At 36.8% G+C, this 13,950-nt stretch overlaps 1 protein-coding gene across 1 annotated transcript in view; it reads left to right on the top strand.

The window, feature by feature from the left end:
* Nucleotides 1-13,522, top strand: part of opn7b (opsin 7, group member b) — a 42,373-nt gene extending 28,851 nt beyond the window's left edge. Inside the window, exons 2-6 of the mRNA XM_087780797.1 lie at nucleotides 1,496-1,583; nucleotides 1,683-1,845; nucleotides 1,968-2,095; nucleotides 9,140-9,474; nucleotides 9,545-13,522. Coding sequence (XP_087636923.1) covers nucleotides 1,496-1,583; nucleotides 1,683-1,845; nucleotides 1,968-2,095; nucleotides 9,140-9,474; nucleotides 9,545-10,039 — 1,209 coding nt within the window. The 3' untranslated portion in view covers nucleotides 10,040-13,522. The remainder of the gene's footprint in view (nucleotides 1-1,495; nucleotides 1,584-1,682; nucleotides 1,846-1,967; nucleotides 2,096-9,139; nucleotides 9,475-9,544) is intronic.
* Nucleotides 13,523-13,950: the final 428 nt, after the last annotated feature.

The following is a 13,950-nucleotide window of genomic DNA, read 5'->3' as shown; positions in this document are numbered from 1 at the left end:
GCCATGTTAAACCATTTTCAGATGCATATATGGCGCCATGAAAATGTCTCCTCTACACCCGTGTGGCTGCAGCATGTGTCCCATCACTCAAAAAACTTTCATCTTTGCTTGAGTAAACTCCATCAATCCGTTCTCCTTCCAGACAATGACAACTTCTCTTATAGGATTCAAGTTACCCTTCGCTTGTTCCTTCAGCCCGTCATTCTTTTCCACTGCCCTCGTCCTCTTTTCTACTACATGTCTGTAGTACAAGAGATTGGAAGGGAGACTTAAGCTGTCAAATGTCAGTTCCAGTGATTAACCCGGATACCATCAACACTGTCAGTCACTCGCCTCATTGTTCTGAAGCATGAAATGAAAATAGTAGAAAGCTTAACATGACGTTAAAGGGCAACTGCTTAATACAAATGAATGTATAAACATAGGGGAAATAAGAGCTTCTTAATAAGACAATTAGCTCGACAGAAATGGAAGGTTATAAACAATTTATCTTCGACACAATAATCCGTTAGTTCTGCAACACACCTCTTTCAGTCAATTATTTTAAGGTTCAATCATTGTAGCATCACAAAATCAAATGGACTAAAAAGTGATAATCTCAGAATTGATTGCGAAACAACAAAAAGTAACGGTGACTCTGAACCAACAGACTCGTCTAGATGGGTTGGAAAGAAATGAGCAACTGTGTGTCTTAAACATCAGGCTTTTAAAAGTTAAACTAATGGGCAAAAAGACGCAGAACATATAGTGTCCAGTGGCTCAGGCTAGCTGTAGAAGTCACGTCAACACCCAGTCAAATAAAAAAAATGTTACGACATAAAAACCGTGTGGTTCCAAAAAACAGCGTAGGTCTTAAACACTCATTTAATTTTCGGCACACACTGTGCAATAGGAATATATTGTATATATTTTTTTCATTTCCTGTTTTATTGAATTCTCATTCACTCCTGAATTTGCATAAAAAGGGGTATGGTTGACCAGACTGAGAAGCGAGTGCATGTTAGCCTTCGTAGACTAAAGGGCTTGGAGTTTCATCGCAAAATGATTATTCAGCCCGGACGAACATAGTCTACAGATGTAGCCAGACACCGGTCAAAAAGGTAAAGATGGCCTCGGAACCACTTCAAAAATCGTTGTTTGGCAACAGAAGAATGATGTCACTGATATTACAGACGAGGCGCCCGTTTAGCTCCATCAGAACGGATCAGAATCGTGTGCAAAGTCTGAGGTCCAAGTGAAAACAAGCCTCTCCCGGTATCAAAACTGAGCCCATTTTATTAATGTCACATTGAAGCCAGCAGATTTCATTTTATTGAAACCTTTCTTCTGACATTTTCAGAAAAAAAAAAAAGAAAAAAAGGATTTCCGGCGGAATGAGGCCCAGACAATGACACGTCAAATGTGGATTTATGTACACATTATAGTAACATATTTACATATTCAAGATATAGCATTAATTCATCAATTGTTGCAAGTAAAATGTCTGTCATTGCAGATGGGAAATGCCTCCGAGACGTTTGACCTCATCTCCAAAATATCCAAAGAAGATGACATCATCATGGGAACCATCTATGCCGTTTTTGGTAAGTTACAACAAACACAATGTTAACCTAGCTCCCCCCTCACACCGACGGTGGACAAGAAAAAAATGTAATGGCTTTTATTAAAACACCTTCTTCCAGGTGTGCTGTCATTGCTGGGAAATGGGACCTTGCTGTTTGTGGCCTATGGAAAGAAATCCTCCCTGAAGCCAGCGGAGTTATTTGTGGTCAATTTGGCCATCAGTGACCTGGGTATGACCTTATCTCTGTTTCCTCTGGCTATCCCGTCTGCATTATACCATATGTAAGTGACAATGGCTACGTTACCATTTACATGCATTATACCCATGTATAGATGCTAGATATTGACCCTATTTTTTATATTCATTCGTTTTTTCTCGTCTTTTTTTTTCTTCCCTTATTAAGGTGGCTGTTTAACAGGACGACCTGCATAGTCTACGCCTTCTGCGGGGTGTTGTTTGGCCTGTGCAGTCTGACCAACCTTACGGTTCTCTCCAGCGTCTGCTGGCTCAAAGTTTGCTGCCCAAATTACGGTAAGACCCTAAACTAAATAGAACAAGAAAGTATCAACATGTAGGTTTTTTTTTTTCCTGCCTTTGACTTTATAAAGTGAATCTCATTGCTAACAAGCTATTTTTTGCATTAATAACTACTATGTAACAACTAGTGGACACTCATTCATGTGTTAAGTAAGGTTATTATGATTCTTTTGTCCCTGTTGCAGAAGTCAGGGTTCATATTGTAACAAAAATATGTTTAAAGTAAGTAAGTAATTTATGTTTATAGAGCGCAAGCGGCTTGTTAAAGCAACACCAAAACTGCAACATAAAGTGACTCAAACCACAACTATGACCTTCAGCTTTCTGCATGAAACCAACACAAATCCACTGCAGCAGCTTAAATAAAATCCAAATGTTGACCGTCTCCACAGTTGTTCATGTCCCGGGGAGTTTTTGCTAATACAATTTCAACAATCATGGAGTCTCTCCTGGAGTAACACAAATGACGGCAGGAATGCACAAATAATTGGCTCAGAAAAGGATTATGTGAGAACGTCGCTCAAAGATTGTCAGATTTTATTTTTTAATGTCGTTTTTGCTTCAATCTTTCATGTTTATTTTTATTGGTTTCAGTCACATTTGTATATTTCACTGCTGTTCTTGTCAAATAAAAGTGTCTTCATTGTAATAACCAACACAAGGACTACACAAAGATTAGATTCTGTCATAGTCAAGGACTCAAGAAAACACATTAACCACAACTTTATAAGTCGACTTAAGTTACCCAGAAGTAAAAATGTCCATCTTAATTAAAAAAGGCAATTTGTTTCTTAAGTTGAATATCATTATTAGGAAAACTATTTATATATTTTTATTTCTTTATTCTTCTTCTTCGTCTTCTTCTTCTTTCTTTCAATGGGATTGAACATCCCTTAATAGTTCCACAAAGTTTTATCTAGTCATCCAGACAACGTTTTGACATTTCGGCTGTTTTAATTGACCAAAGCAACACTATGTCCAAGGTATACCTGAATTAGAAAAGTGAATTCAATAATTGCAAAAGCAAATTTTAACATGAAACAAATCATTAATACAAACCTTTATAGGTTCTGGTAAAATCTTTGGATGGATTGATATAATTATTATGTTGCTTTTACAACACTGGCAATAAAAGTTTATATACATAAAGCCAAGAAGTGAACAAATTAAGAAATAAAATGTCTATACCCCTCAACATACCTTGATCATTAGCTAAATTTCTATGGTTACTTTTTGAGCTAGGATTCAGAAATACTTTATGTGTCACCCCACTCTGGTGGAATGACCGTCAGACCTGAGGTGTCCCGGCCGGTCTTCAAGAAGCTCTTCAGGGAACAGCTCCTGTCCTAACACTTCTTACTCTTTGGCACTTGATTGTTAATGCTACGGTTGTAAGACGCTCTGGAGAATGTCTGACGGGTAAGAGTAATGACTTAAATATTTTGGTTATTGTATACAATATTGAACAGTATCAACTCAAAAGTAAGTCATGATTCTTCTTAAATTTGTCCTTCCATCCGTTCTTGTCATTAATGCCGCACAAAGACGACCAAAGTTGTGTAGTACTTTGCTGTCTCCAAGCTCATGACTCAAAGTGAAAACCCAGGAGAGCCTGAGCTTCATAAATAAAACAGTTTGAAATGCAAATGAGCGCAAATAATTATGCGAGTCAGAGTGATTCACACCAGAAAAGACTCGCACAAGAGTACACAACTTGTTTGAAGTGTGTGTGTGAGTCAGCGGACGACTCCGCTGGTCAAGAACGAGTTTTCCTCCAGATAGTCTGCTGCTGGTGTTTGAAAATGTGGAGATGCTCTGATTGACAGGTCGTTTGTTTCGCTCCAGAAATACAACCCAAAACTAGGATGACTCATCCGTCGATAAACCTATTCAACTTCTCTGTGATGTGCACTTCAGAGACACTCATCTCAAAAGGTTGTTTTTTTATGAGTCACCTTAAGAGCCGTGCACTTTTATTTAGACAAGGCTGAGTCCGTTTTTTTAAAAAGTTGTAGTCGTTATACATCGTCACTTATATGGTCTTCAACAACTGTTGCAGGAGCGCTCAGCGCTAGTAAGTACTAGCGAAAAATATTGATATATCAATTTATCGCGTTTTCCTGATTATGTATCCATATTTAATATACAACTTTAACATATATAATATTTAACTTTGAAATAACATTTTATTTTAATTCAAAGTTGTTTTATGGTTTATGTTTCAATAGTGTGTATAAAAGTCATTCAATATTCATGGCGTTTATTCATTTGTGTGCTGCAATTAAGCCTCTGGCCACTAGTTGGTGACATTAACTTTCGTCATTTCCTCGGTGCCAACGTAACGACAAATCTTACGAAAAGGCAGCAATGACTAAACTTTGAAGTTTGGACTCATTTTGGCTTTGAAACAGCTTTGAAAGCTGCTGGAGCCTGGTCTATCCATTATTTTACTAAGTTGAAAAATTGAACACTGTCAGATACTGGATATTGCTCCAGGTTGTTTGAGATGTTAATGCACTTTACTGTGCATTGTGAATACTCATTTACATTTTTTATTAATATTTTGAGAAGCACTTTTCTACAAGCACTTTCACATTTGATTAGAGAAAGCATTTGTTCATTTCTTTGTTGTAAAAGACAGAAAGAGTTTCATTTATTTAAAAGAATACATATTGCAATATATGGTATCGTCACACATGTATCGTGATCTGTCTGGTATCTCCAGATTCTTGCCAATACACAGCCCTACCTTTTTAAAGTCAACTCTTTTATTCTGATATACACAGTAATGCAAGAATAACAGAGGATAGCAAAAGTGTCCAAAATGTTTGGAAGAGGGCCACATATTTTGTGAAAACAAGCAGCGTTGTCTCATTGATACATTTGTTAAGCACTTAAGACCTTCTTTACAGAAAGATGTCACTATTAATTTTCATTTTGATCAGAATCTTTTTTAAAAAAAACTACATAAATTGCCATGCATTTAAAATGATGAATGATTTTTAAGAAAGAAAATGTTAGACCACGGGCTGCATGAAATTAGCTCAAGGGTAGCAACTTGAATAAAAACACATTTGATTGAACCAAAGTCAAATTACAGCTCATCATCAGGGGGCAGCTTGAATGGGATTTTATGAATTAGGCCTTAAACAGTAAATAATCACGATTTAACATATTTTCCATCCATTCAAAGTTTCTGATTCATATTTTTCTTACTCAACAAAATACCGTTAACGTCGCTTGTATTCTATGGAAGGACTGTCCTTGTAAAAGTGAATAATACAACTGGCTTTGTGTGAAAGGAGGACAATGTAGATGAAATTCTTTGTTGCACAGAACATGTTTTGCTGCAGAAGTGGAATCTGGTTTCAGAGGGAGCGACGGCGAAGGATCGTGGGTTTAGAAGTTATTGTGAAAAGATGATTACATTAGATTTAGGCATCGAACAGATAATATAATCAGAGGCCAAATGAGATTTTGGAAATCATATGATACGAGGCATCGTATGCCATCATCATATTTTTTATATCATTGTTCATTTGGAGCAACAATGTCAAACTCAAGTGTCAGTGGCCACATAAACGTATATAAACGTTATTGTGTTCCTTAAAGATATTAACATTTAAGATAAGAATTAGAAGATTATACTATACAGTGACTTCCAATAAGAGTCAACTGATGTTGGAGGAATTTGATGGAAGTGTATAGAAGGATAAACAGAAATAAGGACGGATTGAGAATTCAAGAATAGAAGTACAATTTCGTAATCTTGCTCGTTTCCTTCCTTCCTTTTAAACGACTTTGGTTAATATACAGCCGTTCTACAATGACATCTAAAGTTTTTGGCCAAATCTCTTTTTGAGGTTGACATCCCAGATTTACAGGCATCGAATATGCATTTTAACAATAATCTAGTTCATGTAAGGATAAATAAAATTTAAAAAAAAAAGTAAAAACACATGGGTTTTTTTTTAATGAGTTTTTAGCTATAACAGTTCTTATATGGAAAATCATTTAAAGATATAAAGTAAACAACTTGCTTGAAAAAAGCTATTACTTCTGAATACTCTTAGTTGATCAAACCAAATGTCTAAATGGACTTTACTTTTGTTTCCAAAAATATGCGTTTCTTATAAAATTTGAATTAAATGATTAATAATATTGTTATTTTATTGTATGGATTGAACATAATTTTAAGGGAGGACAATGTACACTTTGTATATACATAGAGAGAGGAGGGGGGCAGGGGGGGCTGCAATCTGTCAGATTATGGGTGTCTTAACCCATGTGTGAGAAGTTAAAAAAGGATAAAATTGTCCCACACAAATCAATTTTACATCGAGTTTCCAGTAGCAGTAGATTTTGCAACCAGCAGTTATCATCTGCTGATAAAGCAAAGGCAGGATGTTACAGATATTGGATAAAAACACATTTTTCTATAGAAAAAGATATATATATATATATATATATATATATATATATATATAGACAAATCATTTAAGTAATGCAAGCAAGATGAAGGAAAGGCACCCGACCAATTATAAGAGTGCGGATCAGGACCTTTGACCGTGTTCTACCCCCGACACTCGCACAAGACGGGAAGACACGAGATTGAAGCCTTGAAATCCCACTTGATTCAATAGCTGAGGCATGAGTGACATCATTTCAAAGACATCTGTGACATGAGCAGGTCAAAGCATGCAATAAGTCATCCAACCATAATCATCCGACTATAGCCTTCGATTGAACCGCACGAGCTGGCATTTAATCGAAAATGGCTTTAAGGTATTGTAGATTTGGAGCCTTGTACGCAGTCATCTGGATCAAATGAGGGCCAAGCAGAGATATACTTCATTTTAACATGTCTTTATTTTTCACTGCCAAGTGAAAAATTCTGCATATTAATACCATTATGCCTTTTCCTCAAGATTGAACTTATAGATCCCACATTTTAATTTATTTTTCCCTCGTCTTGAATCGATGTAAACAGTAGGCTAGATTGGTTAAATTTCAAGTGCAGACCAAATATCATGTTGATATCTTTCAAACCAGACACTCTTAGAGAGCAAGAAATGTAGAATATAACAAAAAACATTCAGTCTTGATCTTTATATAGCTACTCTTAGAAGGAATTTGATTCCTAAAAAAGGATGCTCCGATATTTTGGCACTCAAGTACTTTGAAAATAGGTGTCTCTGGTATTTTTAAGGGGGCCTTGCTACATTTGGAGGCTTTAAAGAGGCGCATGAAAGAAAATAAGAATCTTTGCTTCAGGGATGTGCACATGCCATTTAAATTCCTTGATATGTTGAAGTCAGACGATGCAAGTTCAAGTAACATTCTGTGGTCATATCGTCATCTCTCAGCCTTTTTTGGTGTTGCGTCGGTTTGTTTTAGAAAGATGCTGGAATTTACCTCCGCTAAAATCTCCACTATGAATACACGCTACTTTAATATCACCCTGAAGTGAAGCTTATGTGCATATCTAGGCATGTTTGGTAGTAATTTTAGTCAAGCGGTTTATTTTGTATCTTTGTTTACAGACACATTACAAAATGACATGATGAGCGACATCTTTTGCCAATTGAGACAAATATCTGACTGAGTTGTTCTGAGGACATTGGTCCTTTACATGTGAATCATATCAATGGTGTATAAAAAATAGTGCTAGCCAGAGCAATTATTAAAACAAGACTTTACTGTGCTGCATGAAAAGGGATCTAGATGTGTCGTCACCTCAGTGCATGTCTAATATTCCACAATAATCATTTATGACGATTACAAAACTGGTATAGAAAACTTAGACATTTGTGCTTCAGAATCCAAGATTCTCATCTATACAGAGTTCACTTCAGTCCAGCTGCTAATCTCTCTGATCACCACATTTCGTTACATCATCCTTAACTCATGAGGTGAAATATCGCTTGGATATTTCTCTTTCTTTTCCCATTTTATTTTATTTTTATTCTTTTTACAATGGAAGTCATATGAGATCCCACATAACCACACCCACTATCTGTCAGACAACAGGGGAGATCGCTAAAAAATGCAATTCACCAACATTTCAAAATAAATATTAAAATTTGTATTTTGGAAATTGAAAAGATCCGCCCTTCCCCGACTTGTGAGCAACCACAAAATGTAGCCGCAGGTCCTCAGAGAGCTCCTGTGTTTCAACCATTGTTTTTCTTCAAACCAACTGCAGAAAACTTGTTGAGTTGATTAAAACTGTTCTAAAATAATATGGGTAGTTGGGAAGCTTTCGAACAGCTTGGACTGTTTGGATAGGTGTTCAACTTTGGATTTGCCAGTATATCAAATGTATATAAAAGCCATCATGTTTAATGTAGTTTGCTGGCTGAATAAAAGTAATGAACTATTAAGGAAATATTTAGTTATACAAATCATGTCAAAAGAATGTGTGATTAGTTAAAGGACAACTGTGAAAACGTAACTTTCTCACAATTTTCAAATTATGAAATCATGATGTTTTGACATTACTTAAAAAGAGTTCTAACCAGTCTGAAATCTCGGCGAATGAGAGGTTACAAGATCGGAGCCCATTATGATGCAATTTTTGTCTTAACTCCTTCTCCAGCCATCTGTAATCCCACTCTTCCTTGTTTATACAACAAGTCACTTGGAGGTGGAGATTTTGGGATTGATAAGGCTGCTTTACGAACCTTGATGCTTGACCAATCACAGCAGAGTGGGTGTGGTTATAGTAAACAAGATTTCATCTCCAGAAAAAGTATTTTCAGTGGACAGGGCTTAAGATATTTCTATTGTAAATATTTCAATGAAAGGGTTTGCTAAAAAAAAACAAAAAAAAAACATACCGATTAGTACAATAGAGGTCAAAGATCAGTTTAAGAGACACTTAAATAAACACCTTTTTGACTAACTTTTAGTCAAAATTTGCTCTGGGTATGAATAACTTCGGGGTCCGGACTATTGAGGACATTATAAAAAAAAAAACCAAGCTGAAGTACTCATTTATGTTCCTTCCATCTCCCTCTTGTTTCATTTCCGACACAGGTAACAAGTTCTCGCACTGCCACGCCCACCTGCTGGTTGCTGGAGTCTGGGGCTACGCCGGAGTGTTTGCCATCGGACCCCTCACCGGTTGGGGGGAGTACGGGGCTGAACCATATGGCACAGCATGCTGCATCGACTGGCATGCCCCAAACGTCAGCTCGGCGGCCATGAGCTACATCATCTGCCTCTTCTTCTTCTGCTACATCGTGCCGTGCATCGTGATATTCCTGTCCTACATATTCATCCTGATGACCGTCCGCGGCTCCCGCCAGGCTGTGCAGCAGCACATGTCCCCTCAAAACAAGATTGCCAATGCGCACACTCTAATTATTAAGGTGAGTTCAGGAATTCCATTGACCTTATTTTACACAACAAAGAAGTCATTTCTGTGCCTCCTCTTTCCAGCTCTCTGTGGCTGTATGCATTGGTTTTCTGACAGCGTGGAGCCCCTATGCTGTCGTAGCCATGTGGGCGGCGTTCGGGGACACCAGAGCCGTTCCTCCTCTGGCTTTCGCAATGGCAGCTATCTTTGCAAAGTCCTCTACCCTTTACAATCCTATCGTTTACCTGGTTTTCAAGCCGAACTTCCGCAAGTTCCTGTGTCGGGCCGTCGCCGGCTGCAGACAGACCATCTGTGGGAGTTTGTTGGAGCAAAGTTCCCCCGAGAAGGGAACCTGTGGTCAGCCTGAACACCCTGAAGAGTCCAACTCGGTACAGTTTTCCAACGGACTTCAAGACAACCACAAGACGTGCAAACACTGCATCGAGACAGACCCTCAAAAAAGAAACAAGTCGTCAGCCTACAAGCTTCAGCAGACTGCCAGGATTCTTCAAGGGTCGCAACACAGCGAGGTCGCCGTCAGTCAGCTCTCCAACGAGATGCAAAGTGACTTCCTTTAAGGAGAAGTGACCGGAAACGATCTACGTTTAAGCCTCAAATATTATTACTGCCAATATTGAACCGAAAAGCCAACAGGATGATGAAGTCCTGCAACAATTCAAACATGATCAGTGTCATCAGGTCTAGCTGGACTGTGATACCTTTAATGTGTTTCTTAAGAGTACTGTATTTAATGTGACGTATTTATTGACACGCCTCAAACTGGTGAAACGCAGGGTTGTGAACTTACCGAGGATGGAAGACTGAAATCTTACTCATCCATAATGTCCGTTTGCAGTGAGATAACGAGGAGTTATGTTGCGTTTTTTTATTCATTTATTACAAGTTGGGAGTTTGTTTGGCAAGAAAAAAGTGCCACTATGATGTTAACATTGAGCGTAGAACCAGGATCATTTAAGCATGATACAAAAAGCCGTTTTTAGTCTTAGTCTGACATGGTGAGCCATGGCTTTCGTCTTTATATATACCTCATTTACCCTTTGGTGATGCCAAACGAAATTATGACCAACGCGCCAAACAACTTTGTAGGCTTTTCTCAAACATGGAAACACTGAAATTTTTATCACTTTAAACTGTATGTGTTAAGAAACGTGTCAAATGTTCAGCTAAATATCTTAACCACCTCATGATGGACTACTTTGCAAAAATATATACAATTTCTTCAAGTATTGCAACTACAACTAAATATTTCCTCCATTTCCAGAACTTAAGCTCAACATACTTTTGAGGTCGGTGGTGGATTTGTACTTCACTACAGAATGTACAGTATTTTCTTTCTATAATGTGCCTCATATAGCCTCCATGTCTACAAGGAATAATACAAAGAAAAATACTGCATATATCTAGATATAATTTCAGAGTTTTTTTAATCAATAAGTGTAAAAGATTAAAATATATTTTTCTGCAATATTAAGGTGAATTAGTGATGCAAGAATCTGCTACTGTTTTTTTTAAGCATTGTTCTCCCCCACCAGCCCTAGATCCGTCAATGGGAAGGCACAAAAAAAAAAAAGCCTCAGCAATGGAAAACGTTTGTTAAATTTGCTCCGACATATCTAGCTTGATGACTTCATGCCGCATCATCATAATTCCATTTTTCTTTTCCAATCTCAGTGCGCGGACAGATTGCAGTTCTATGCAGTTCTTCGTTGAATAGCTGAGCAGCGAAACCACTTTTCAACCTTTGCTTTGGATGACAAAAAGAATAATTTGCTATAATTTATGCAAAAGAACCATGTCAGAATGTGTTTTTCTGGAGTTACTGCTTCAGGTTTGTTCTTTTTCCCCAGCAGTGTCTGCTCAAGAATAAATTTACACTCAACCTGAACCACCTTGCAGAAGTGGCCAACCATATTTAGCACAGGATTTATTTTCGCCCTACAGAAATAACATAAACATGACGGCATTATACGTATAAATATGTGATGTCTCTAAGCCCACAGGAGAGGGCCTCAGCAGATGGTATCACCTGGCTGGAAAAGTAATCCCGCTCAAGTAAAGCAAACAACTCAAGTCATGACAGCCAAAGGGTTCGAACTGAAGCTACCAATATAAAATACTTAACCCAAACAGTTTTAATTGAATTTTTTAGCCTTACTTCCAGAGAAAACACTTTGACTTAAGAAATGAAGTTCCCATCCATAGCCAGGAAAACATCATATTTCACTGCAGGGTTTAGACATGCATTAGCCTGTCAGTTTCTAACTGCTTCCATTTGTTTATATGCCACCGTCTCGTTCAGCAACTGGCAGTTCGTGAATGCTGTGAAAGAGTTCTTCTATTGTCAACGTGCAGCGCCTTTTTATTTCCTCGCTTGCATATCAAGAGAACATCAGAAATATTAAAGTGGCTCCATGCTGAACTCTAACCCGTCCCTTCGTGGTTTGAAATGCCAATTATGACACTTTTCAAAAGTTTATTTTTTTACGCTTTTAATATTAATGCATATATAGATATTTTCCACTTAGTGCTTAGTCTCGATTTAATCCATTTAACATGAATCAAACTCAAGGCCAGGAGGTCAAATCCAGCCCACTGGGTTTTTTTATTTGATGTGGCCTTCACTAGCTTTGAGAGAATATAGTGAGCTAAAATGTAAACTCAACTGCACCAAGATATGTTCCGTTTTTGTCGCCATTTTCTCGGATATAATTTTTTTTTTTTTAACTTAAAATAAATAAAGTAAGTTTCGTGTTCAGAGTTAAAATAGTGTTTCTGGAATCTTGTGTACATTACAAATTGAGAGAAACACTTCTGTCGTGTCATCTTCTTGGCAACTACAAAAACTTCCAGTATTTCATATTAAAACAGTCACATGACAATCAGAGACTCTCTGAACAAGTAGTATAATAGCTTGATAGTTCTATTGTTCAAAATCCAACTATTCATTACAGGAAATGAGAAAAAATAATGAATTCAGAATTTAACCTGCTGCTGCTTTAATCTTGCTTTTATCATTTTTTTTAAATGATCAGAAATAAATCCTGCATGTGTCACAAATTATAGTGCAAAATAAATGAAGGGCAAGATTAAATTTACATCCTGAATTGCAGGCTCTACAATGATTTCTTTATTTGTTTCTAAAACCCCAGCGGTGTTGGTGACCTTGTCGAACTTGGTAACGGATTGTCTGTTGTCCACGAAAACAGACTGTATATGCTGCAAACTCTAAACTGTGAATTTTAAAGGCTGGAAAATAACCAGTGACGCAAGTGGTGTTACACAAGTGGTATTGTTGTGAAGTGACTTTATATTTCTACATTTAAAAAAAAGAAAAAAAGTTGATTGTATTTATTTCCAGTGTTAACTGGCCAAATATTTAAGTCTCACATGCGACAGAAGCAATTTGGATCATTCAAATGTTTCCTGCTGCAACCAAAGGTCACCGTTAGAGTAAATTCAATGGCAAAATATGTTGTTGATATGTTCTTTTCCCACCAGGCTGCCATTGAAGTCGTATACATATCAAAGACTGAACTTACAGTTCTGAAATAATTTTGCAGAGTGCACATAAAGCTGATACACTGTGAAGTGGTATTCAAACCCCACTCAAGGAACAAAAACTGCAAGTATTCGATTGTATTTTCCTGCTATATTCTATTGTACATTAAAGAGATATTGGTGCAGGGACTTTATTTTGACATTCTTTGCATGTCATATGTGTAAAGTGAGTGTATATTTGAAATGCAAAGTTGTAATAAAAAAATATTGTCAAATGAGGAATGCGGGGGATCGGGCACCTTGTTTAAGTTGACATTGTTATCCAGTTTCATACTGGAGGCTCTCGAGATGTTTTTACATGTGTTCTATGTAATGTTGTGTCTGTGAAGGACAGCTTCTGGGTCTTTTGCTGCTTCCACCCTCTGTTTATGCAGCTGTATTTTTCTTTTTTACTGAAGTCACTTCAATTCAGTGGACAGTGTCCAAATAAACAGCCTTTTAATGAATTTATCCTGGTTGATAATTATAGTTTAAAATGCTGGATGTTTACGGATATATATATATTTTTAATAATTGTTTTTCTTCGCAAGCCCTCAATACAAAATACATAGATCTAGATATATATATAGATCTATATATATAGATCTAGATATATATATAGATCTATATATATAGATCTATATATATAGATCTAGATATATATGAAATCAGGACTTTTGTTATTTCCTGATAATTGTGGGCTAAAATGTAATTCTTTCAAAAAAAATTTCAATTTAATATTATAGTAAGGTATCCTGTTGAATGTCTGTGTTTTTAAATATAATCAAAAGATCTGAATATAAACGTTTTGCAGTCTTTGCACCAAACGTTCAGTGGTGTGTAACCAACAACAGATGCATTCATATCATAAATCATAAACTATTAAACTATTCTTTGATACCGAGCACCTAAATGTTTGCTATATTTAGCC

The sequence above is a fragment of the Callionymus lyra genome, chromosome 19 (assembly GCF_982586985.1).
Source record: "Callionymus lyra chromosome 19, fCalLyr1.hap1.1, whole genome shotgun sequence".
Lineage (NCBI taxonomy): Eukaryota > Metazoa > Chordata > Actinopteri > Syngnathiformes > Callionymidae > Callionymus > Callionymus lyra.
Note: the sequence above shows the minus strand (reverse complement) of the source record. Positions and strands in the feature narration are given on the sequence as shown.